We start from the raw sequence: 24895 nt of genomic DNA on the forward strand, positions 1-24895 counted from the left end.
CGAAGTAGGACTTCACTACTCCTCAGAAACCCACCACATCTGCCAATTCCCTTTCTCCCATTACATGCATTCAACAGATGACCCCACCAAGAGCTGCCTGTGCCTTTGCAGTGACTAAAGGGAGCCCCTCCAGGCCCCTCCCCACATGGAAAAAGTTCTTCACATTTTCTTTTAATAAGACTGGACTCTCCAAGGTTAGTGCCTTCATTTTGTTTTACTTATATTTACATCCCACATCCCCGTGCTAAATGTCTGAATTAACACCCACTGCTGGTCCATCTCTCTAATCTCAATTAAGTGTTTAGTGAGGACACTCTTCCCACAACTCAGCAAACAAGAACAGCTGCAGTGCCTACGTAGCTGGCAACAAAAAGAGGAAAAATACAACTGGGGCTCTGGAGACAACTAGGAAATAAAACAAGTAGGAGCCATTTTTTTTTCAATCCAGGGACTCTGGTATCCAACTCAGGGCAGTTGTCCTCCTCCACATGCTAATTCTTCATCTTCTGTATTTTCTTTTTTTTTAATTTAAAATTTAATTGGCCAACATATACTAAATCATGAGTTTCAGACATAGTGTTCAAGAATTTATCAGTTAAGTAGAACACCCGATGCTCATCATGTCAATCTTCTCTTTCTCTCCCCTGGGCTACAATATCACTCCTATTGGGATAGTTTTCTACTTAGAAGGTACCTGTTACACACGCAGCACTGTTAGATGTGCATGTGTACTTCAAAAACACACCCCAACAACACCCCCACATGCAAAGTGAGACACATACCTCTATCTGGGGCCGTGGTGCTTTAGAATACCAGGAAGGAGTCTGCATTAGGCTGTTCAGACCAAAACAGGCCTAGGTCAGCTCTGTGGGAGTCTTCTCCGAGGACCCTGGGAATTGGGAAAAAGGCGAGATGGTGGCTCAGAAGGGTTAGGTGGGGCTGTCTTATCAGCAGTTACATTAACTTGTGACTCTGCGTCCTATTGTTTAGAGAACGTACTAGTGACAAGGACTGGAGCCCATTCAGGGTCCCTGCAGAATGACTGGGCACTCAAAGTGTATGCCGAGTAGCAGTATCATGGAGCACGTGAGCTAAAACACCAACAGTACCTCCACATGATCAGCAACATATCCGTCATAATACTGCCGCGTTCACAAAGAGAAGAGGATACAATATTAGGGGGACAAAATAATCACACGTCATTTAAACCTTCAGAGCACTGAGAATATGGGTTCTTGGGAATATTATCCCACTCCATTACCAAATAGGGGCTAGATACCATCAGTTCCCTACAACTTTCGGTAAAATGAGATGCGTTCACCTTGGTGCTGGGATAATATGCCATTCATTACACATCCATGTTAACAATTTAAAAACCAGTAAGTTTTACTTTAATATACATTAAGTTCACACATAGATTATGTTATGCATTTCAAATCGACTCTATTGTCATCAAAATACAGAATAGTAGTGGTTAAAAGCATTCAAGGGCTGTTAGAAAGATGTGGGAGTAGTAATTTCCGTTAATTTCAGGACTGAGGTCTTTTTATTTTTTTTTAAAGATTTTATTTATTTATTTGACAGAGAGGAAGATCACAAGTAGGCAGAGAGGCAGGCAGAGAGAGAGGGGGAAGCAGGATCCCCACGGAGCAGAGAGTCCGATGTGGGGCTTGATCCCAGGAACCTGAGATCATGACCTGAGCTGAAGGCAGAGGCTTAACCCACTGAGCCACCCAGGCACCTCAGGACTGAGGTCTTTTTAAAAATGTTTAAAATGTGATTTTTTTAACGATTTTATTTATTTATTTGACATACAGAGATCACAAGTAGACAGAGAGGCAGGCAGAGAGAGAGGGAGAAGCTCCCTGCTGAGCAGAGAGCCTGATGTGGGACTTGAACCCAGGACCCTGTGATCACCACCCAAGCAGAAGGCAGAGGTTTAACCCACTGAGCCACCCAGGTGCCACTCCCCGCCCCCCAGGACTTGTTAATTCCATGACTAGAAGCCTGTATTTCCCATTCCCATTTCCTCATTTTGCCCATCATCTTTCTCCATTCCACTCTGGTAACCAGCAGGTTATTCATGGTCTTTATGGGTCTCTTTCTGCTTTTTTTATTGTTTCTTGACATTTGTGACAGTGTGGATAGACCCAGAAGGTATTATGCTATTTGAAATAAGTCAAAAAAAGACAAATACCATATGAATTCACATATATATATAAAATCAAATCTAAAAACAAGTGAATAAGAGTATAAACAGACCCATAAATATCTATTTTGTTTTGAATAAAGTCCATAGACAATCTCAAGGACTATAAATATTCCAAGATTACACACATTTTATAATGTAACAAGCTGGCCGCTCACAATTTTCCAAACCCAGCAGAAGACAGGAAGCTCCTTAAGCAATTAAAAATATAACTACCCTGGGATGCCTGAGTGGCTCAGTTGGTTGGACGACTGCCTTCGGCTCAGGTCATGATCCTGGAGTCCCGGGATCGAGTCCCGCATCGGACTCCCAGCTCCATGGGGAGTCTGCTTCTCTCTCTGACCTTCTCTTTGTTCATGCTCTCTCTCACTGTCTCTCTCTCTCTCAAGTAAATAAATAAAATCTTTAAAAAAAAATAAAAATATAACTACCCTATGATCCTGCAATTGCACTACAGGGTATTTACCCCCAAGATGCAGATGTTCTGAAAAGAAGGGCCATCTGTACTCAAATGTTTATAGCAGCAATGGCCACAGTCGCCAAACTGTGGAGACAACCAAGATGCCCTTCAACAGATGGATGGATAAGGAAGACGTGGTCCATCTACACTGTGGAGTCTTATGCCTCCATCAGAAAGGATGAATACCCAACTTTTGTAGCAACATGGGTGGGACTGGGAGAGATTATGCTGAGTGAAATAAGCCCAGCAGAGAGATTCAATTATCATATGGTTTCACTTACTTGTGGAGCATAAGGAATAGCACAGAGGACATTGAGAGATGAAGAGGAGAAGGGAGTTGGGGGAAATCGGAGGGGGAGATGAACCATGAGAGACTGTGGACTCAGAAACAAACAGAGGGTTTTGGTGGGGGGGTCGGGGAGGAGGGATGGGTGAGCCTGGTGGTAGGTATTAAGGAGGGCATGTATTGCATGGAGCACTGGGTGTGGTGCATAAACAATGAATCTTGGAACACTACAAATAAATAAATAAATAAATAGAGGCTCCTGGGTGGCTCCATGGGTTAAAGCCTCTGCCTTCGGCTCAGGTCATGATCCCGGGGTCCTGGGATCGAGCCCCACATCAGGCTCTCTGCTCAGCAAGGAGCCAGCTTCCTTCTCTCTCTCTGCCTGGCTCTCTGCTTACTTGTGATTTCTGTTTGTCAAATAAAGAAATAAAATCTTTTATAAATAAATAGATTAAAAAAAAATGGAAGCTCCTAGCAAAGTATGCTATGGCTAATGACACAGCAAAAACCATTAACTTCTGAGACCATCACACTAATCTCACTTGTCAGCTCCCCCACCTATAACTGATACAGGCAGATGCTGCACATGCAGTGATTTTCTGTCACATCTGGAGACCATGAGCATAGGGAACCCCAAGAGGTTAAAGGTATATCCTGCGTATCTACCCAAACCACTGCCATGGAAAGAGGCATCCATTGGTTTTCCTGAAATATATTGGGAGTGGAACTCTTTCAAGAAGGCTACTGGTGAAGTTTTTTATTTTAATTTTTATTATCATTTAGAGACTTATTTATATTTTAGGGAGAAGAGGGGAGGGGCAGGGGAAAGGGAGAAAGAATCTCACAGTCTTGCCTCTGAGTGCAGAATCAGAAATGGGGCTCCATTCTAGGACCCTGAGATGACAACCAGATCAGAAATCAAGAGTCCAAAACTTAACCGAATGAGCCACCCAGATGCCTATCTTTTTTTTATAATATTTTATTTATTTATTTTATATATAGAGAGAGAGACAGTGAGAGAGGAACAGAAGCTGAGGGAGTGGGAGAGGGAGAAGCAGGCCTCCCACTGAGCAGGGAGCCTGACGCTGGGCTCCATCACAGGACCCTGGGATCATGACCGGAGCTGAAGGCAGATGCTTAATGACAGAGCCATGCCAGCATCCCCAATCATTTATTTTTTTTTAAGATTTTATTTATTTATTTGACAGATCACCAGTAGGCAGAGTGGCAGGCAGAGAGAGTGGAGGAGGAAGCAGGCTCCCTGCCAAGGAGAGAGCCCAATGTGGGGCTTGATCCCAGGACCCTGGGATCTTGACCTGAGCTGAAGGCAGAGGTTTTAACCCACTGAGCCACCCAGGTGCCCCCCCCATCATATTTTAAGTAGAACATCTTTTTCACATTCTCAAGAACAAGACCCACACTTACACCTATTTGCAGTCTGAAAACATTGCCAGTTATTCTGGATCTTATATCCATCATGGGTATTTGTGGTTTTTTTTTTTTTTTTTTTCCTTCTGGGCTAGCGAGAGCTGGTAAAGTATCCAGGTGGGACCTAGATGATGTTTTCCTTCACTGAGATCCCAGGAACAGACCTTGGCAGCAATAGGAAACCTGAACTCACCACCTTCCCCTGCGGATCTGTCACCGAGGAGTATTTTCAACATTCGCAGGACTTTAATTCAGTGACAAACACTGATGGCCCTACTGGAAGCCTGGCTGGAGACATGGAAGAGAAGGATCTGGGATATAGGAGAGAAGTGTTCTAAAGACCTAACCCTGAATGTCATTTCTGGAAAGGTTTTATAAATAGGTGAAAACATGATGCAGAAACTTAAAAACTGGAGGAATCAACATTTGCAACTTCTTTTTTTTATTATTATTTTTTAAAGGTTCATTCATTTATTTGACAGAGAGAGAGACAGCAAGAGAGGGAACACAGGCTGGGAGAGTGAGAGAGGGAAAAGCACACTTCCCACTGAGGAGGGAGCCCAACATGTGGCTCCATCCCATGACCCTGGGATCAGGACCTGAGCCAAAGGCAGCCGCCTAACAACTGAGCCACCCAGGTGCCCAACATCTGCAATTTCTTTTAAGTCTTTTTTTTTTTTAAGGTTTTATTTATTTATTTGACAGAAATCACAAGGAGACAGAAAGGCAGGCTGAGAGAGAGGAGAAAGCAGGCTCCCCACCGAGAAGACAGCTCAATGTGGGACCCGATCCCAAAACCCTGAGATCATGACCTGAGCCAAAGGCAGAGGCTTAACCCACTGAGCCATCCAGGCACCCACATTTTCAACTTATAATGCAAGGAATTTAAGGAGAAAAACATGACATGGTCTGTGACTTGGGACACAAGACTTACCCAAGAACTGGCCATTTCTTCTTTCCCCTCGTCCTTTAGATTTCTTTCTCACAAGGTATTTGTGGAGAAATCACAGGAATATCATGGAAAAAAAACCCTTAAAGATACCAACAGAGTCTCTTCACGTATAAACTGCTCACCTGAAGACCGGACCATGAAATGCAGAGAAGTTCTAGCTTCCTCGTCCATTTTGTCAGCAGCTCCTACTTGAAGACCAATCCCTGACTTTTCCTTCCCTGCTCTCAGGGAGCCTCCCCTTCCACAGATGCCCAAAATTCAGCTACAGCATAGGAACTGCGTGCTGCATGGACATGACCCACCCTGACTTGTAGGAGAGTCCCTCTGACCTCTCCTTGAGCCAAAGCCTGCTCTCAACTCTCAAAAAATAACAGGAAGCCCTCGTGCTTTACTCAGGATCACTTGGCCTCATTATCACCTGGAGCCCCCAATTAACACAACACTGTTGTTTTCACCCAAACCAGTTGATAGAACCAGAGAGGGAGGGCTCAGGTGATAATCATCTTTCAACTCCACACCTGAGCCTATGGGGAAGCGTTTGGAGAGGTGACCAAGCACAGAACAGGAACCAAGTCGATGATTGTGAGCACATTTAGATCCATGCCTTCCTCACTGATCAGATATTTTAGGGTGACAAAATGCTCCTCTTTGGTAGATAAATACTTATTTTCTTAAGTACCACTTAACAAAAAGTGAAGTTTTGCAAAGTGAATCTACTTTTTACCCTTTCATCAGCAATATGAGAATTCTAATTCATCCACATTCTCACTGAAATTTGGTGTTTTATCCTTTTTCTTTATTTTAACCATTCTAGAAAATGTGGACTGGCTTCTCACTGTAAAATATGAAGTTGTCTTCCTATGCTTGTCCTGGTGACTGAACCAGAACTGCTTCAAATCACGTTGAACAAAAACCAAAATGGCGGTGTGCCTGGGTGGCTCAGTTGGTTAAAGCCTCTGCCTTCAGCTCATGATCCCAGAGTCCTGGGATTGAGCCCTGCATCGGGCTACCAGCTCCATGGGGAGTCTGCTTCTCCCTCTGACCTTCTCTCCTCTCATGCTGTCTCTCTCTCAAATAAACAAATCAAATCTTAAAGACCTGAATGACTTGGATTAGTCATTCTCAATTAAAAAACCAAAACCAAAAATGGCTGCATTCCTGCTTCAGCAAGACTCCATTTCAAACTAAATAAACTGTTTTCTCTCTTCTATCAACCTCCCTTCCTACCTTCTGAGCCTATTGTTTCAGGAATCTGATTCCACCCTGACAACATGAAGAACAGGGCTGACAGCACAGACACAAGATTAGCTCTGGAAATCGGCCATAATACCCTATTTCCCTACAAACCCCCAGCCTCTTCCTCTGGGTGGGCTGCAGATTTGAAAGCTCTGAACTGCTGAGGCCTCCTTGGCTGGCAAAGCAATGAAGCTACTGTTCTTCTTTATCCACAACTCTGTGTTCATGTTGTATTTTGGTTCTGATGCACAGAGGTCAGTTTTATTTTTTTTCATCCAATAAATGAACATATAGTGTATTACTAGCTTCAGTGGTAGAGTTTAGTGATTCATCACTTACATACAACATCAACTGCTGGTTACATCATGTGCCCTTCTTATTGCCCATCACCCAATTACTCCATCCTCCACCCACCTCCCTTCCAGCAGCCCTCAATTTGTTTCCTAGAGTTATGAGTCTCTTACGGCTTGTCTTACCTGGTTTTATTTTATTTTATTTTATTTATTTTATTTTCCCCTCGCCTTCCCTATGGTCCTGTTTTGTTTAAGAAATTCCATATTTGAGTGAAATCATAGTTTAATTATCTTTCTCTGATGGACTTACTTTGCTTAGCATAATACCCTGTAGTTCTAGCCATATCACTGCAAATGGCTAGATTCATTTTTGATATACATACCATGGAATATATATATATATGTATATCAAAAATGAATATATATATATATATATCTTGTCTTCTTTATCCATCTGTTACTGAACATCTGGACTCTCCATATTTTGGCTATTGGGGACATTACTCCTTGAAACACTGGGGTGCAGGAGCCCCTTTGATTCACTATGATTGTATTCTTTGGGTAAATACAGGGTAGTGCAATTGCTAGGGCATTGGATAGATCTATTTTCACTTTTTGAGTATCCTCCATATGGTTTTCTAGAGTGGCTGCTGCACCAGTTTACATTCCCACCAACCAGGGTAAGGGGGTCTGGTATCTCCTCATCCTTGCCAACATGTGTTGCTTCCTGACTTGTTACTTTTACACATTCTGACTGGTGTGAGGTGGTATCTCACTGTGCTTTTGATTTGTACTTCCCTGATGCTGGGTGATGTTGAGCATTTTTTTATTTTTCTGTGGGCCATTCGTATGCCTTCTTTTGAGAAAGAGCTCTTTGTGTCTTTGGTCCTTTTCTTGATTGGATTATTTGTTCTTTGGGTGTTGACTTTGATAAGTAGGTTTTGCATACTAGTCCTTTATCTGATAAGACATTTTGCAAATATCTTCTCCCAGTCCCTTGGTTGTCTTTTGGTTTTGTTGACTGTAAAGTTTTTTACCTTGATGAAGTCCCAATAGTTCATCTTTACCTTTGTTTCCCTTGCCTTGGAGTTGTGTCTAGACAAAAGTTGCTCTGGCTGAGGTGACACATGTTACTGCCTGTGTTCTCCTCTAGGATTTTGATGGATTCCTTTCTCACATTTAGGTCTTTCATTCATCTTGAGTTTATTTCTGTGTATGGCCAAGAAAATGGTCTAGTTTCATTCTTCTGCATGTGGCTATCCAATTTTCCAACACCATTTCTGTAGAGACTGTCTTCCATTGGATATTCTTTTCTGCTTTATCAAAGATTAGTTGACCATAGAGTTGAGGGTTCATTTCTGGGTTCTCTATTCTGTTCCACGGATCTGCGTGTCTGTTTTTGTGCCAGTACAATGCTGTCTTAGTTTGGTTTTCTTTTTCAACATTTGTTTGACTATTTGGGTCTTTTCTGGTTCCATACAAACTTTGGCATTATTTGTTCCAGCTCTGAGAAAAAAGTTGATGGCATTTTCATAGGGATTGAATTGAATATGTAGATTGCTCTAGGTAGCATAGACATTGTAACAATATTTGTTCTTCCAATCCATGGGCATGGACAGTTTTTCCATTTCTTCGTGGCTTTCTCAATTTCTTTCATGAGTGTTCTATAGTTTTCTCAGTACAGGCCCTTCATCTCTTTGGTTAGGTTTATTTCTAGGTATCCTAAGGTTTTTGGTGCTATTGTAAATAGCATAGAATCCTGAATTTCTCTTTCTTCTGTCTCCTTGTTACTGTATGGAAATGCAACTAATTTCTGCAATGATTTTATATCCTGCCGCTTTCTTTACTTCCTGATTCAATTCCAGCAATATTTGGGTGAAGTCTTTCGGGTTTTCAATCTTTGACGATTTAATTTATTTATCTGACAGAGATAGTGAGAGCAGAAACACAAGCAGGGGGAGTGGGAGAGGGAAAACAAGGCTTACCACTTAGCAGAGAGCCCCATGCAGGCCTCGATCTGACAACCCCAGGATCATGACCCAAGCTGAAGGTAGACACTTAACAATTGAGCCACCCAGAAGCCCCTCTTTTGGGCTTTCTACATAAAATATTATGTCATCGGCAAAGAGTGAGTTTGATATCTTCTTTACCAATTTAGATGCCTTTCCTTTCTTTTCTTTTTGTGGTCTGATTGCTGATGCTGGGACTTCTAATATTATGTTGAATAGCAGTGAACATAGCAGGACATCCCTGCTGTGTTCCTGACCTTGGGAGGATAGCTCTGTTTTTCATCATTGAGCATGATATTTGCTATGAGATTTTCATAGTGGCTTTTGTGATATTGAAGTACTTTACCTCTATCCCCACACTGCAAAGTGTTTATCAAGAAAGGACCCTATATTTTGTCAAATTCTTTTTCTGCATCAATTAAGAGGATCATATGGTTCCTATCCTTTCTTTTATTAATGTGGTATATCACACTGATGGGATATTGAACCCTCTTTGCAGCCCAGGAATTAATCCCACTTGGTGATGGTAAATAAAGCTTTTAATGTATTGTTGGAACATAGTGGGTGGTATATTGTTGAGAATTTCTGCATTCATGCTCATCAGGGATATTGATCTAGAATTCTCATTTTTAGTGGGGTCTTTGTCTGACTTGGGGATTAAGGTAATATTGCTGGCTTCATAGAATGAGTTTGTAAGTTTCCCTTTCATTGCTGTTTTTTTGTTTTGTTTTATTGGTTTTTTTTTAAAGATTTTATTTATTTATTTGACAGACAGAGATCACAAGTAGGCAGAGGGGCAGGCAGAGAGAAAGGAGAAAGCAGGCCCCCTGCCGAGCAGAAAGCCCGATGCGGGACTCGATTCCAGGACCCTGAGATCACGACCTGAGCCGAAGGCCACTGAGCCACCCAGGCACCCTCATTGCTGTTTTTGGAAACAGGTTCAGAAGAAAGCAAATTAATTCTTCTTAAAATGTTTGGTAAAATTCCACTGGGAGGTCCTCTAATCCTGAATTCCTGCTTGTTGGGAGATTTTAGATTACTGCTTCAATTTACTTGCCAGTTATGGTGTTCTGCTTCTTCCTGTTCAGTTTTTTAAAAAGATTTTATTTATTTTACAGATCACAAGTAGGCAAAGAGACAGGCAGAGAGAGAGGAGGAAGCAGGCTCCCCACTGATCAGAGATCCAGTCCTTAGGACCCTGGGATCATGACCTGAGCTGAAGGCAGAAGCTTTAACCCACTGACCAACCCAGGCACCCTTCCTGTTCAGTTTTGATAGGGCATGTGATTCTAGGATGCAACGCATTTCTTCCAGATTGCCTAATTTGTTGACATATATTGCTCACAATATGTTTTTATATTTGTTCAGTTTTGGTTGTGGTCTCTCCTCTTTCATTTGATTTTATTTGGGTCCTTTATCTTTTCTTTTTGCTCTTCAATTTTCTTTTTGAAAAGTCTGGCCTGGAGTTTATAGACCTTAATGAATCTTTCAAAGAACCAACTCCTATTTTCATTAATCTGTTCTACTCTACTTTTGCTTTCAATTTCATTGATTTCTGTTCTAATCTTTATTATTTCTCTTCTCCTGCTGCATTTGATGTTTCCTTGCCATTCTTTCTACAGCTCCTTAGGTGTAAGATTAGGCTGTGTGTTTGAGACTTGTCATGTTTCTTGGGAATGCCTTGCATTACTATCTATTTCCCTCATAAGATTGCCTTTGCTACAACCTGAAGGTTCTTAATTGATTTTGTTTTTGTTTTTGCTTCTAAATTTTCATTTGAGTCATGATTTTTTAAAAAGCATTTCTTTAATTTCCTGGTTAACCTATTCATTCTTTAGTAGGATGCTCTTTAACCCCCAAGTCTTAGTGTTCCTTCCAACTTTTCTCTTGTGATTGAGTTCAAGTTTTAAAGCCTCTGAAAATATGCCTGGAAAAATTCCAATATTTTGGTACCAGGTGAGACAGATTTTGACACAGTATGTGATCTATACTGCAGAATGTTCCATGCAAACACAGGAAGAATATGTATTCTGTTGCTTTAGGATGAAATGCTCTGAATATATCTGTGAAGTCCATCTAGTCCAGTGTCATTTAAAGCCCTCATTTCCCTGTTGATCTTCTGCTTAGATGATCTGTCCATTGCTGTGAGTGCAGTGCTGAAGTCCACTACTATTATTGTTTTATTATCCATGTGTTTCTTTTATTTTGTTATTAATTGGTTTATACAGTTGGCTTCTTCCAAGTTAGGGGCATAAATATTTACAGCTGATGGTTCTTTTTATTGGATAGACCCTTTTATTATGATATAGTGTCCTACTCCACCTCTTACCAGTCTTTGGTTTAAATCTAGTTTGATATAAGAATTGCTACTCTAGCTTTCTTTCAATGTCCCTTAGAATGATAACTGGTTCTCCAGCCCCCCACTTTCAATATGGAGGTGTGTTTGGCTCTCATAGGAGTCTCTTCTAAGCAGCATATTGATGGGTCTTGTTTTGTTTTGAATTGAATTGACTACCCTGTCTTCTAATTGGAACTTTATAGTTCCTTTACACTCAGAGTGATTATTGAAAAATAGGAATTTAGCACCATCATATTACCTATAAAGTCACTCTTTTGTGAAATGTCTCTGTTTCTTTTGAGTGTTTCTTCTTTTGGACTCTCTCTTTGCTCAGAGGATCCCCTTAATATTTCTTGCAGGCCCAGTTTAGTGGTCACAAATTCCTGTGGTTTTTGTTCCACCTGGAAGCTCTTTATCTCTCCTATTCCTAACATCAGGCTTACTGTATAAAGTATTCTTAGCTACATATTTTTCTCATTTAGTACATTGACTCTATCATGCTGTTCCTTTCTTGCCTGCCAGATCTCTGTGGTTAGGTATGCTGCCAGCCATCTCTTTTTACCCTGGTAGTTTACTGACCTCTTGTCCTGAGCTGTTTTCTGGATTTTCTCCTTATCTCTGATTTTTGCAAGCTTCACTATTCTATGTTGTTGACTTATTTTTATTGATTTTGCAGGGGGTTTCTCTGTGCCTCCTGGACTTGAATGTCTAATTCCTTCCTGAGATTAAGTAAGTTCTTAGCTATCATTTGCTCAAATAAACCTTCTCCTGCCCCCCAACCCCGCCTCTTCCTCTAGGATCCCAATTATACTAACTCGTTTTACTTTGTGCTATGACTGATCTCTTGAATCCTCACTTTGTGATCCAATAGCTGTTTACCTTTTTCTCAGCTTCCTTATTTTCTATTTTGTTTTCTATGTCACTGATGCTCACTTCTACCTCATTTACCATAGCAGTTAGAGTCTCCTTCCTAAATTGCATCTCAGTAATAGCCTTTTAGGTTTCAACTTGATTAGATTTTGTTTATTGCTCCGGTTAAGAATTTTCTTGTGTCATTTTGCTTTTTTGAAGCCCAGCTAGTATCTTTACAGTTGTTGATTTGAATTCTAGTTCTGTGTACTTATATCCATATTGATTAAATCCATGGTAGTGAGTACTGTCCCTTCTTCTCTCTTTCGGGATGAGTTTTTCCATCTTGTCATTACATCCAGAAAAGAATAGATGAATGAGGGGGAAAAACATACAAAAACAGCAATAATGACACCAGAAAAAAATGTACACTAATCAGAAAACGAACAAAAAAAAGGGGGGGGGGTTGGGGAGAGAAAATAAAATCAAACAAAAATTAGAATAGAAGACAACTAGATCCAGAAACTAGACCCTGGGTTTATTTTGGTTGGCTTGGTAGAAGAAAATCCAAAATAAGAAATAAGAAAAGGATGGGGCCCCTGGGTGGCTCAGGGGGTTAAAGCCTCTGCCTTTAGCTCGGGTCGTGATCCCAGGGTCCTGGGATCAAGCCCCACATCAGGCTCTCTGCTCAGCGGGGAGCCTGCTTCCTCTCTCTCCATCTGCCCCCCTCTCTGCCTACTTGTAACCTCTGCCTGTCAAATAAATAAAATCAAAAAAAAAAAAAAGAAAGAAAAGAGGAAAAAGAAATAAGAAAAGGATCCCAAAATAGGAAAGAAAAACATATCTCCACAAAAACAAAATTGAATACAATGAGAGAAAACAAAAAACAAAAACCATATATATATATATATATATATATATATATATATATATAATGTAAAAAAAGAAAATTTAAAATGACTTAAAGAAAAATAACTGGTAGTGGCACCTGGGTGGCTCAGTGGCTTAAGCCTCTGCCTTTGGCTCAGATCATGATCTCAGGGTTCTGGGATCAAGCCCCATATTGGGCTTTCTGCTCAGCAGGGAGACTTCTTCCCCCTCTCTCTGCGTGCTCTCTGCCTACTTGTAATCTCTCTCTGTGTGAAATAAATAAATAAAATCTTAAAAAAAAATCAACTCCTGTAGAAATACTTCTGCTGTTCCACCTTGTTTTTACACTTTAAAAAGTAAAATAGGGGATGCCTGGGTGGCTCAGTGGGTTAAAGCCTCTGCCTTCAGCTCAGCTCATGATCCTAGGGTCCTGGGATCAAGCCCCACATCAGGCTCTTTGCTTAGCAGGGAGCCTACTTCCCTTCCTCTCTCTGTACCTGCCTATCTGCCTACTTGTGATCTCTGTCTATCAAATAAATGATAACTTAAAAAAATCTTTTTAAAAAAAAAAGTAAAATACCAGGAACTGAGGCCTTAGAATCAAACTGTGTAAGAGAACAAGAATTCTTGTCCCCTTAAAGTTTCATTTAGGCTGGACTAAGAAACTGTCAGGAACAGATAAAGAGGAGAAAATAAAATTAAATCAGTGTACATACAGAGAATCCACATAGACATGGAAATTCTAGAGACTGTCAGGCCAGATGAGTTGCAAGTGTGGGCACCTGGGTGGCTCCATTGGTTAAGCCACTGCCTTCAGCTCACATAATAATCCAGAGTCCTGGGATGGAGTCTTGCATCAGTCTCCAGCTCTATGAGGAGTCTGCTTCTCCCTCTGACCTTCTCCCCTCTCATGCTCTGTCTCACGCTCTCTATAAAATAAATAAATAAATAAATAAAATCTTTAAAAAAAAAAAAGAGTTACAAGTGTGATCCTGAACTAAGGTAAAAGAACCAGGGCCTGAAGTTTCAGAGCACAGGAAAACACTTTTATAGACTGATAAGAGCACATAGTTTGTAATGACATATTTGTTCTAAACTTTTATCTGCTAATAACCCTAATGCTGGGGAAGACCCTCAATAATTCTGCTGGGTGCTTAAGGGAGGAGGAAAATGTTCTCTTGGGCCTGGACATTCTCAAGTACCTTGAAGTCAAATAATCCATAGACCAAGTTGGCACATTTGGGGGTTGGGAGGACAGAGAGGCTGTCCTGACTCCCTTCAGTTCCCCCATCTGAAACTTCCTTGAGAGCTTCACATATTAAAAGTTTAACATGTAGATTGTTTCATATCAATGATCCCGGCCTGAGAATAGGTCAGTTGAGTCAAAGTCATTTCAGAAGGCAATGACACAGAAAAGTTGGCCTGGTTATTTACATAAGTGCCCCAAGAACAGAGGTTTGACTTACAGACTTTAAGAGCAGCTTTGCTGAATGTTGCATATTGAATCTCCAGATTGTCGCTCTCGGCCCGCAAGAACGACTCGGAGACTCACGTAGCCGCGAACCTTCTTCTTTAATCGCTTTTTTCTTTCTCTCTCTCTACCCTTGGCGCATGCGTTTTTATACAGGCAGTGTTAACCAATCAAAATGCAGTGCTTATGCACCTCCCCGAGAGTGGACCTAAATGAACAGCCAATCATATTCAGTCCCTTACGGCTCTTAGAGTAGGCCTCCTGTACTGGCTCCCGACACCAGATGGAACTTTTTTTGTTTTTCAAAGATTTATTTGATACACAGAGCACAAGCAGGGGGAGCAGCAGGCAGAGAAAAAGGGAGAAGCATGCTCTCTGCCAAGCAAGGAGTCCTCTGTGGGTCTCAATCCCAGGACCCTGGGACTTGAGCTGAAGGCAGATGCTTAACTGAATGAGCCACCCAGGAACCTCTAGACAGAACTCTAAACAGCCTCTCCAGGCAAGAAGACAAGCCAAATCCTTGCCACCGCACAATGCATGGAACACCTATGGATTTGGGTGAGCTCCTCTCTTCTTGGAGTCCCTCAAATAGCTCTAGGTTCCTGCAGCTGTTAGGAAATGATCTTCTTGACTCACGTAGTAAGTCTGCTGGGAACTCTTCAAGAAAATCTCATGATGCTCTTTCCAAGGGGGCTTCATTTGTTTCATAAAGTGAATCTTTTTTTTTTTTTTGAAAGATTTTATTTATTTATTTGACAGAGAGAAATCACAAGTAGATGGAGAGGCAGGCAGAGAGAGAGAGAGGGAAGCAGGCTCCCTGCCGAGCAGAGAGCTCAATGCGGGACTCAATCCCAGGACCCTGAGATCATGACCCAAACCGAAAGCAGCAGCTTAACCCACTGAGCCACCCAGGCGCCCCTCATAAAGTGAATCTTAATCCCTTATAATTCTCGAGTCATGTCTGAGTCTACGCAGCTCTTTCCAGCTAGGACATCCTACAGAAAGCTTTGGCGATATAACCACGGTTTCTTAAATTGTTTGTTGTAGTACTTTGCTTGGGGAAGAGAGAAAGAGTAAGCATCAGCAGGGAAAGGGGCAACTCCCCAGTAAGTAGGGAGATGGACACTGGGCTGAATCGCAGGATGCTGGGATCATGACCTGAACCAAAGGCAGATGCCTAACCCACTGAGCCACTAGGAACTCCTAAAAGCAGCATTGGTCAGTGTGTCTTATCATAAGCAGAAAAATTGCTTATTGAAATTGTGCAAATATATACATATTGGCTGAAAAATATGAGTAGTTGGGGCACCTGGGTGGCTCAGTGGGTTAGGGCCTCTGCCTTCTGCTCAGGTCATGATCTCAGGGTCCTGGGATGGAGCCCTGCATTGGGCTCTCTGCCCCGCAGAGAGCCTGCTTCCTCCTCTCTCTCTGCCTGCCTCCCTGTCTCCTTGTGATCTCTGTCCGTCAAATAAATAAATTAAATATTCAAAAAACATATATAAGTATATATAAATATAAATATATATAAATAAGAAGAGTCAAAAGTTTGATATCATCAGCAAATGAGAAAGGATAAATGATTCAATTTCTTTCCAAAGTACATTTTGGTGACCGAAGACACAAAGTTTCTCACATCTGCAAAAAAGCACTTTTTAAAGGTTTTTCTTTACATTCCTGTTAGTAAACATACAAGGTAATATTCCTTTCAGTGTACAATTCCATACCACACCCAGTGCGCCTTGCAGGTGCACTCTTTATCCCATCACTCATTTAACCGCCTTCCCTCCTATGTTCTGACAACCACCAGCCTACTTGCTATAGTTAAGAGTCAGTTTCTAACTTTGTCTCTCCCTTTCTTGTTCTCTTCCTCATTTCTCACTTGTTTTGTTAGAATCTACATAGGAGTGAAATCATCCGGTATTTGTCTTTTTCTGACTTATTTCACTTAGCATAATACTAATTCACCCATGTTGAGGCAAATGGCAGGGTTACATTCCTTTGTAGGCAGATTAATATCTCATGTTGAACTGTTCCTCCAACAAATCCGTGTCATGGACATGATGAGGGACCAGAAGACAAGCTGAGGACAAAGCAGAAGCTGACATCCTCAACTCGCCCACCATGAGATGCATGTGGCATTCCTCAGAGGCTCCTGGCTGAAGGAAAAAGCAAATAGTTAACTTATGGAGATCACAATCCTGCAAGACATGGGTGTCCCTCTGTTCTACAAATGTCCTAGAAATTTACAAAAACAAAGCACTTCTATCAATTACCCAGCTTCCAGAAGGGAATGTACATATGTTTAAGTGACCTTAGAGTCTACAGCCCAATGACAGATACTTGAAGAGGGCAAAATGTAATGTTCCTCCAGAAAACTCCCAACTATCTTCACAGTAATGCCTTCCGAAGAGGGAAAAACAACCTTAACTTGACAATGGCAAGGCCTCCAGTATCCTGTGAGTCTTCGACATACAAGAATCATTTTGAAAACTCCCTTATTCCTTACCTTTCCCCAACCCCATAGTATAAAATCAGCCACCCCTCATGACCCTGGTGGCAGCAACTCTTTCTGCCCTCCTCCTGTCCCCATGCTTTAATAAAACAACATTTTGCACCAAAGATGCCTCAACAATTTTTTCTTGGTCATCAGCTTCAGACTCCACCCCACTGAAGCTCACCTACATTCCAAAACTACAGCAGACAGAGCCAGAGCCAGGGAGGGTATTGAACATGGCACTGAGTATAGACAGGAAGTTCGCATAATGCACAGCAGCAGCTTCCCTGAGTGGTCCCCTATCTACAGTGACTCAAATCTTGATTGGGCTTTTATCCCTGGGAGAGCAGTGCTTGAGTTCAACCACAGCACACACCTTGCTGATCCTGCCTACCCCAGTGTCCAGAAGGCTCCTTCACTGCCAACAGCTTCTCTACCACGTGACTTTTGAAAGCTATGCCCACATGAGCGCATCACCAATACCCCTCTTTATCCAGTGCTACCGAATTAGGTTTGGGCAATTTCGGTAAATATGATCCGACAGCATCCGATCATCAGTAATAAATAGGAATTCAGTTAAATCATGAAGATAAAGTAGGTCTTCCCTACTCCTCAGAAACCCACCACATTTGCCAATTCCTTTCTCCCATTACATGTATTTATGACATGAGACCACCAAGAGCTGCCTGTGCCTTTGCAGTGACTGAAGAGAGCCACCTCTGGGCCCCTACCCACAGTAGACACAATTTTTACATTTTCTTTTAATAGGGCTTATGCTTCTAAGGATGGTGATTTCATCAAGTTCTACATAGATTCACATGCGACATCCCAGGGTTTAATGTCTGAATTAATACCCATTGGCCTTCCAGCTCTCTAGTCTCAAGTGTTTAGTGAAGACACTCCTGCACAACCCAGGCAAAAAAGATGTTTGTGATGTCTATTACCTGGGGGAAAAAATGAGCAAAAATATAGCTATAAATCCGGAGATAACTAGGAAATAAAACAAATAGAAATTCTTTTCCTAAATCCATGGAGTCCATTGTGCAAATTGAGACATTTGCAGTCTACATGCTCACTTTTTTATTTTATGTATTTTCGATCTGTGACCTGGGCTACAGTGTCACTCCATTTGGGAGGTTTCTCCTACTTCCGGGTTATCGATGACCTATACAGCATGGTATCATGGGCACGTGATTCAAACCAAGACCCCCACCAATAAATGGAGAACATACCTTTATTATGGGTCATGGTGGAGTGCTTGAGAGTCCCAGTTCAAGTCCACTTTTGGCCATTCAAACAAATGCCAGCTTGGGTAAGCTCTGTGGGCATCTTCTCTAGGAGAACACAGAATGGGAAAAGCTTGGGAAAAGGGACAGAGGTGGATCTGATTGCCATGTCTCAAGTAACATTACCTTGTGACTCTACAGAGTGTTGTCTAGGTGATGAGAGAACAGAAGGCAAGCTGAGGATGAAGCAGAAACTGACACCCCATGTACCCCCACCCCCCATGGGATATATGGGACATTCCTCATGCACTCCTGCGTGCCCTAAAGGAGAAACAAATAGTTACCTGGTAGAGATCACAATCCTGCAAGACCTGAGTATTCCTTGGTTTACAAATGTCCTAGTGATTTACAAGGAAGAAGCCTTCTTTTATCTATAGCCGAACTTCCAGCAACCCATAACTCAGATTCCTGAAGCCCTACCATCACCCTCTTCTCCTTAAAATTTTGGGAGGTTGAGGCTGAAGGAAATGTAAATAAAACTGAATTTCTTTTAAACCTGCAGCCTACTGAAAAGGACAGGGTTGGATAGGAGGAATGTAATCCTGCTTCCGGAATAATCCAAATATCTTACTGTTAATGCTTTACGAGAGGGGTAAACAACCATGACAACAGCAAGGCCCCCAAGATCCCCTGAATCTTCTTTAATATATGAATGTTCTTTCTCAAAACCTCTTTTTTTTCCTTACCTCCCCCAAGCCCATAGTATAGAGAGAAATCAGCCATGCCTCACAACCCCACAGGAGCAGCACTTTCCGCCCACGAGTCCTGTCCCCATGCTTTAACAAACCAAAATTTTGCACCAAAGACATCCTCAAAAATTCTTTCTTGGTCATAGGATCCAGACTCCACCCCATAGAACGTCCCCTATATTCCAAAACCACATCATAGGAAACACACTAGCGAGCAGGGCAGGTGTCCACTCAAGGTCCCTGTAAAAGTGCTGAGTACACAAAGTGGATGGCAAGTAGCAGCACCACGGATCAGGTGAACTAAAATGTCAACAATACCTCCCACAAGGGGCACCTGGGTGGATCAGTGGGTTAAAGCGTTGCCTTCAGCTCAGGTCATAATCCCAGGGTCCTGGGATCAAGCCCCACATGGGGCTCTCTGATCAGCAGGCTTCCTCTCTCTCTCTCTGCCTACCTCTCTGCCTACTTGTGATCTCTGTCTGTCAAATAAATAAATAAAATCTCAAAAAAAAATACCCCCCACAAAACCTGTAATATATGGGTAATATCACAGTCAGCACAAGGAGGAGAAAATAATACACTAGATAAACTAGGCGGGGAAATCACCCATCTTTTCAACCTTAAGGTCACTGAGAGAATGTATCATGAGAATATTATTCCCTTCCATTACCAAATAGGTGACAGATAACACCAGTTGTGTACACCTTTCAGTAAAATGATATAGGGGCTGCCTGGGTGGCTCAGTAGTTAAGCATCTGCCTTCAGCTCAGGTCGTGGCCCCAGTCCTGGGATTTACCCCTGCATCAGGCTCCCTGCTCAGTGGGGGACCTCCTTCTCCCTCTCTCTCTCCCCCTTCTTGTGTTCCCTGTCAAATAAAATCTTAAAAAAAAAAAATGAGATAGGTTCAGCTTGGTGGTAGAATAACACACCACTCATCACAGATTCATGTTAATTATTAAAAACCATTATGTTCGATTAATTGAAGTACATTAAATTCACACATAGACTATGTTATGCATTTCAAATCCACTGTTACACTTGTTCAAAATACGGAATACAAGCGTTAACTCCCATAGCTGATATCATGATGTGGAAGTGACTTCCTTAAGTTCCAGTGCTGCTGACAGTCGCAACAGATGTGTATGTCCAGCTATATGGCATGGTAGGGAAGAGTTAGATAACCTCTCTCTGTTATGGGGGAGGATTTCTTCATTTCAATCGCATCCACTCCTATTCTCTAAAGATCACTATTACGAAGATACATCAGTAGTTAGCTGGTGCACCACTGTTTTTTCCTTAAAGAGCAATCAGGAAAACCTTGAATGTGTAATATTCAGGAAGTTCTTTAGTTTTAGTAAATGAAGAAAAATATTGTTCTGAACACCTATTTCATGGCAACTTACATCAATGCTATAACCCTAAGCAGTGTCTCCATTTGGATTTTCTTCCTTCATGTTATTACACAGTTGTCATCTTCCAAGGAAAATCTGGGATGTGTGAGTCCCACCGAGTGCAACAGGGCATCGGATGCCATTGATGGAGCAAAAATCAGGCTAACGGATTCATGCACCCAGTACAAGTCAGTCAATCTCCAGAAGAGATTTGAGAATAAAGTACATTAATATTTTGTTGGTCAAAAACCTCAAAAAGGCTCAATATAACAAAAAGCACATCAAAACTAATTGTACCCTTGTAAAAACTCCCCCACTGAATCTTTCCAACATAACAGCATATACATTTTCCAGGTGTTTAACGTGATCTTTTTCCTTGGACTAACGAGTACTGTCTGAATAGAGGGACTGATACACTCCTTTACGTGGTATCTGTGACATTTATTGACATTAGATGTTCAATCAGAGTTTTTTAATTATTTGTATGATTCAATTTACCTTCTTTAGCACTTTCTGTGTTTACAAAAGTGTATATTAAAATGAGGGTCTTTCCACAATCATCTTCTTACTAGGGTTTGAATCTAGTGTGCATTTTGGGACACAGAGTATAGACTGAATTCCAGTTAAAGGTCTTACCACATTCATCACATTTTACCGTGTTGCTCCCATATAACTACAATGGTATGAGTTTCAGGGAAAGGATGGACTTCTTTAGATGTGTATAGTTATTCTCCAGTTATATCAGATGCAAGGTCTGTGATGTAAGGGTTTTACAGTCCTTACTCCTAGTCTTTACATTTTTAAAGTTTCTTGCCAGTATGACTACTGTGATGTTTGGTAAGGTGTGAGCGCTGGTTAAAGGCCTTGCCACATTCTTCACATTTATAAGGCTTCTCTCCAGTATGAGTTCTGCAATGTTTATGAAGGTTTGAGCGCAATGAAAAGGCCTTGCCACATTCCTTACATTTGTAAGGTTTTTCTCCAGTATGATTTCTGTGATGTGCAGTAAGCGATGATCTCTGCTGAAAGGACTTGCCACATTGTTCACATTTGTAAGGCCTCTCTCCAGTGTGAGTTCTGAGATGATTAGTAAAGGTTGAGTAAAACTTAAAGGCCTTGTCACATTCTTGACATCTGTAAGGTGTCTCTCCAGTATGAACTCTGTGATGTTGAGTAAGGTGTGGGCGCTGTTTAAAGGCCTTGCCACATTCCTTACATTTGTAAGGTTTCTCTCCAGTATGAGTTCTGAGATGATTCCTAAGGGCTGAGTGACACTTAAAGGCCTTGTCACATTCTTGACATCTGTAAGGTTTCTCTCCAGTATGAACTCTGTTATGTCGAGTAAGGACTGAGCGCTGTTTAAAGGACTTGCCACATTCCTTACATTTGTAAGGTTTCTCCCCAGTATGAATTCGGTGATGTTTACTAAGCAATGACCTCCGTGAAAAGGCCTTGTCACATTCTTGACATATGTAAGGCTTCTCTCCAGTATGAACTGTGTGATGTTGATTAAGGGGTGAACGCTCCTTAAAGGCCTTGCCACATTCTTGACATTTGTAAGGCTTCTCTCCAGTATGAATTCTGTGATGTCGAGTAAGGTTTGCCTGCTGGCTAAAGGATCTACCACATTCCTTACATTTGTAAGGTTTCTCTCCAGTATGAATTCTGTGATGTTGATCAAGGCATGAGGGCTTCTTAAAGACCTTGCCACATTCTTGACATTTGTAATGCTTCTCTCCAGTATGAATTCTTTGATGTTGATTAAGGTTTGACTGCTGACTAAAGGACCTACCACATTCCTCACATTTGTAAGGTTTCTCTCCCGTATGAATTCTGTGATGTTGAACAAGTGTTGAGCAAATTTTAAAAACTTTGCCACACTCTTTACATTCATAGAGTTTCTTTCCAGTATGGATTTGCCTATGTTTCCTTAGGGATGAACAGTACTTAAAGGTTTTACCACATTCTTCACATTTGTATGATTTCACTTCAGTATTCATTTGCTGATGCTGAGATCGGGTTGAGTGCCAGTCAAAGACTTTACCACATCCCTTAAAAATGCATGTTTTCTCCCTGCTAGAGATTGTCTTGTTTCTACTTACTCTTGATGACTGACTAAATGTGGGACCACGTTTAGCATATCTGAATGGGTTTTTGGCCTCATGAATTCTCTGATCATCACCAATACTGGAGGACTGCTGAGGACCATTCTCACACTGACTGGATTCATCAGGATTTTCTCCCAAATGGATACTCTCATGTGTAATAAGGTTAGACCTCTGATGAAAGACTTCTCCACATTTATAACATTCATACTGGTTCTCTGAAAACTGAGTCCTCGCACGTCTCTGAACACTGCAGCCCTGGTTAAGTGTTTTCTCAGATTCAGGGCACTGAGCATTGCTGTCTCCATTGGAAGGGCTCTGGTCATTCTGGAGGGTCGACTCCTCAATGAAGCCTCTCTTGTATGGATCCCGCTTAGCACTTTGTTCTTCATAATTCAATCTCTGATTTTCAGAAGTATCTGATGGGGTCAATCCAATCCCGTTTTGAAAATGGTTCCAATCATTGTTTTCAGCACAGACTAGATAACTTTCCAGATTGTCCAAACTGTCTTTCTGCAAAGAGCTATGTTGGAATACTTGAATAGAGCTCTTGCTGACAGAAACACACTGCTTTGTGGAAGCAGCTGACTTAAAAAGGTAGGTTTTCCACAATGTTTTATATCTTTCACTATTCGGGTCATTTTGAGTCTTATTAGATGCCGCTGCCTCAGATGGGCTACGTCCTTCATGGTATCCGTGATGCCCTTCCCTCTCCCTATTACCATCCCAGTCTGTCATTAAGTATACATTTTCAAGAGCACTATTTTTGTATCTACTCATCGTCACTTTTTGGAAAGAAGCTTCTATGCTCGGCTTTTGCAGGAAATTCTGAATGTCATGTGAAGATTTGGCTGAAAGATATCAAATAAGAGAAAAGGAAGCTCATTGCATTTACTACTTTCAGATGAATATACTGATGATTTGTAACATACAAGCTTCCAGTCAATCAAAGAGTGTCACAAAGATGGCTGGGAAGGAATCATCAGAATTTCCTTCCTCCATGGACACCACACCTTGGAACACAACATACTGACCTCATATTTTAATAGATAATTCTGTGATACTGTCATGTTCTAGCACAAATCCCTTCCTGCATCTCAAATAATCTGGAAAAGTGCCACATGAGTGTAAAATTAGAAGGATGGTTATTTAAACATAAAACTGAAATAAACCAAATAGAAAAAAAAAAATCCAACATACTCAATAGGTAAAGATTGCAAGCTTCTTCTCTATGATCATAAATGAAATAATGAAGTAAACCTACCACTGCCTTTCAACATAGTATGGGACTTTCTAGTCAGAACTAGGGAAGAAAAAACACACAAAAAGAATTCAAACTGAAAAAAGAAAATGTAAAATTATCTGTGCTCAAAGATGACATGATCTATAAACGACCCTAAAGAATCCTAATTTAATTTTTCTGTGCTGTTTTTCTATTGTTTGTATTGTTTATTTCTGCTAAACATTGTCTACAGGACTTTCCATTTTCAAATTTCTTTTTAGACAATACATAGCTGAGTTTAAAAAAAAGAAAAAAAAAGAGCTGGAAGGGTGCTTGAGGGGCTTGGTGGGTTAAGCCTCTGCCTCCAGCTCAGGTCATGATCTCAGGGTCCTGGGATCAAGTCACACATTGGGCTCTCTGCTTGGCAGGGAGCCTGCTTCCTCCTCTTCTCTCTCTATCTGCCTCTCTACCTACTTGTGACATCTGTCTGTCAAATAAATAAATAAAATCTAAAAAAAAACAAAACACAAAAAACAAAAAACACAAAACTTTCCATGAGAAACAAGGAAGGAAAAAACTTAGATGAAATTTAGTAGTACAAAGAATAACAAAGATAAATCTGAAATAAAATAGAGACCAGAATAGTAACAGAACCCAGTGTACCTGAAATACTAAAACTGGCTGTGCTTTAACTTACTCAGCATTTATAAACTACCAAATCAGATAACCCAGGAATAAAAACAATAACAACAATAGATATCTAATTCCTAAAATTGCACAATTCACTAAGACTGAATTATCTACCCTCTACCAAATAAATGGGAACTCTTCTTACACCAGAAACTCGAATTTAAGTTATATTTGGAAACAAAACTCTCCCAGCACAGAAAAGCCCAAGACCTAGGAATGTTACGACATTTGATGCAGTCACTGAGTTCCCTACATCAAATCTTCTCTTTTTGCTCAGATTATTTTCCTATTTTGTGTCCTTGAGGTCAGAAAGACCTTCCTGTTTCCTCCAGCTGGCTGTTTATTGCATCAACACTCTTTTCAATCTCATTTATTGCATTGTTAATCTCACTGATTTTTTTTTTTTAGAATAAAGTTTTTAAAAATATTTTATTTATTTATTTGACAGGCCAAGATCACAAGTAGGCAGAGAGGCAGGCAGAGAGAGAGGAGGAAGCAGGCTCCCCGCTGAGCAGAGAGCCTGATGTGGGCTTGATCCCAGGACCCTGAGATCATGACCTGAGTCGAAGGCAGAGGATTTAACCACTGAGCGACCCAAGCACCCCTCACTGATTTTT

General features: G+C 41.2%; 1 protein-coding gene across 1 annotated transcript in view; it reads right to left on the reverse strand.

The window, feature by feature from the left end:
* LOC101671851 (zinc finger protein 493-like) overlaps positions 1-23146 on the reverse strand; it is a 226534-nt gene extending 203388 nt beyond the window's left edge. The window contains 1 exon segment of the mRNA XM_045077274.1: positions 21114-23146. Coding sequence (XP_044933209.1) covers positions 21114-23146 — 2033 coding nt within the window.
* Between the last annotated feature and the right edge of the window lie 1749 nt (positions 23147-24895).

The sequence above is a fragment of the Mustela putorius genome, unplaced genomic scaffold (genome assembly GCF_011764305.1).
Source record: "Mustela putorius furo isolate JIRA1106 unplaced genomic scaffold, ASM1176430v1.1 tig00000196_pilon_pilon_pilon, whole genome shotgun sequence".
NCBI lineage: Eukaryota > Metazoa > Chordata > Mammalia > Carnivora > Mustelidae > Mustela > Mustela putorius.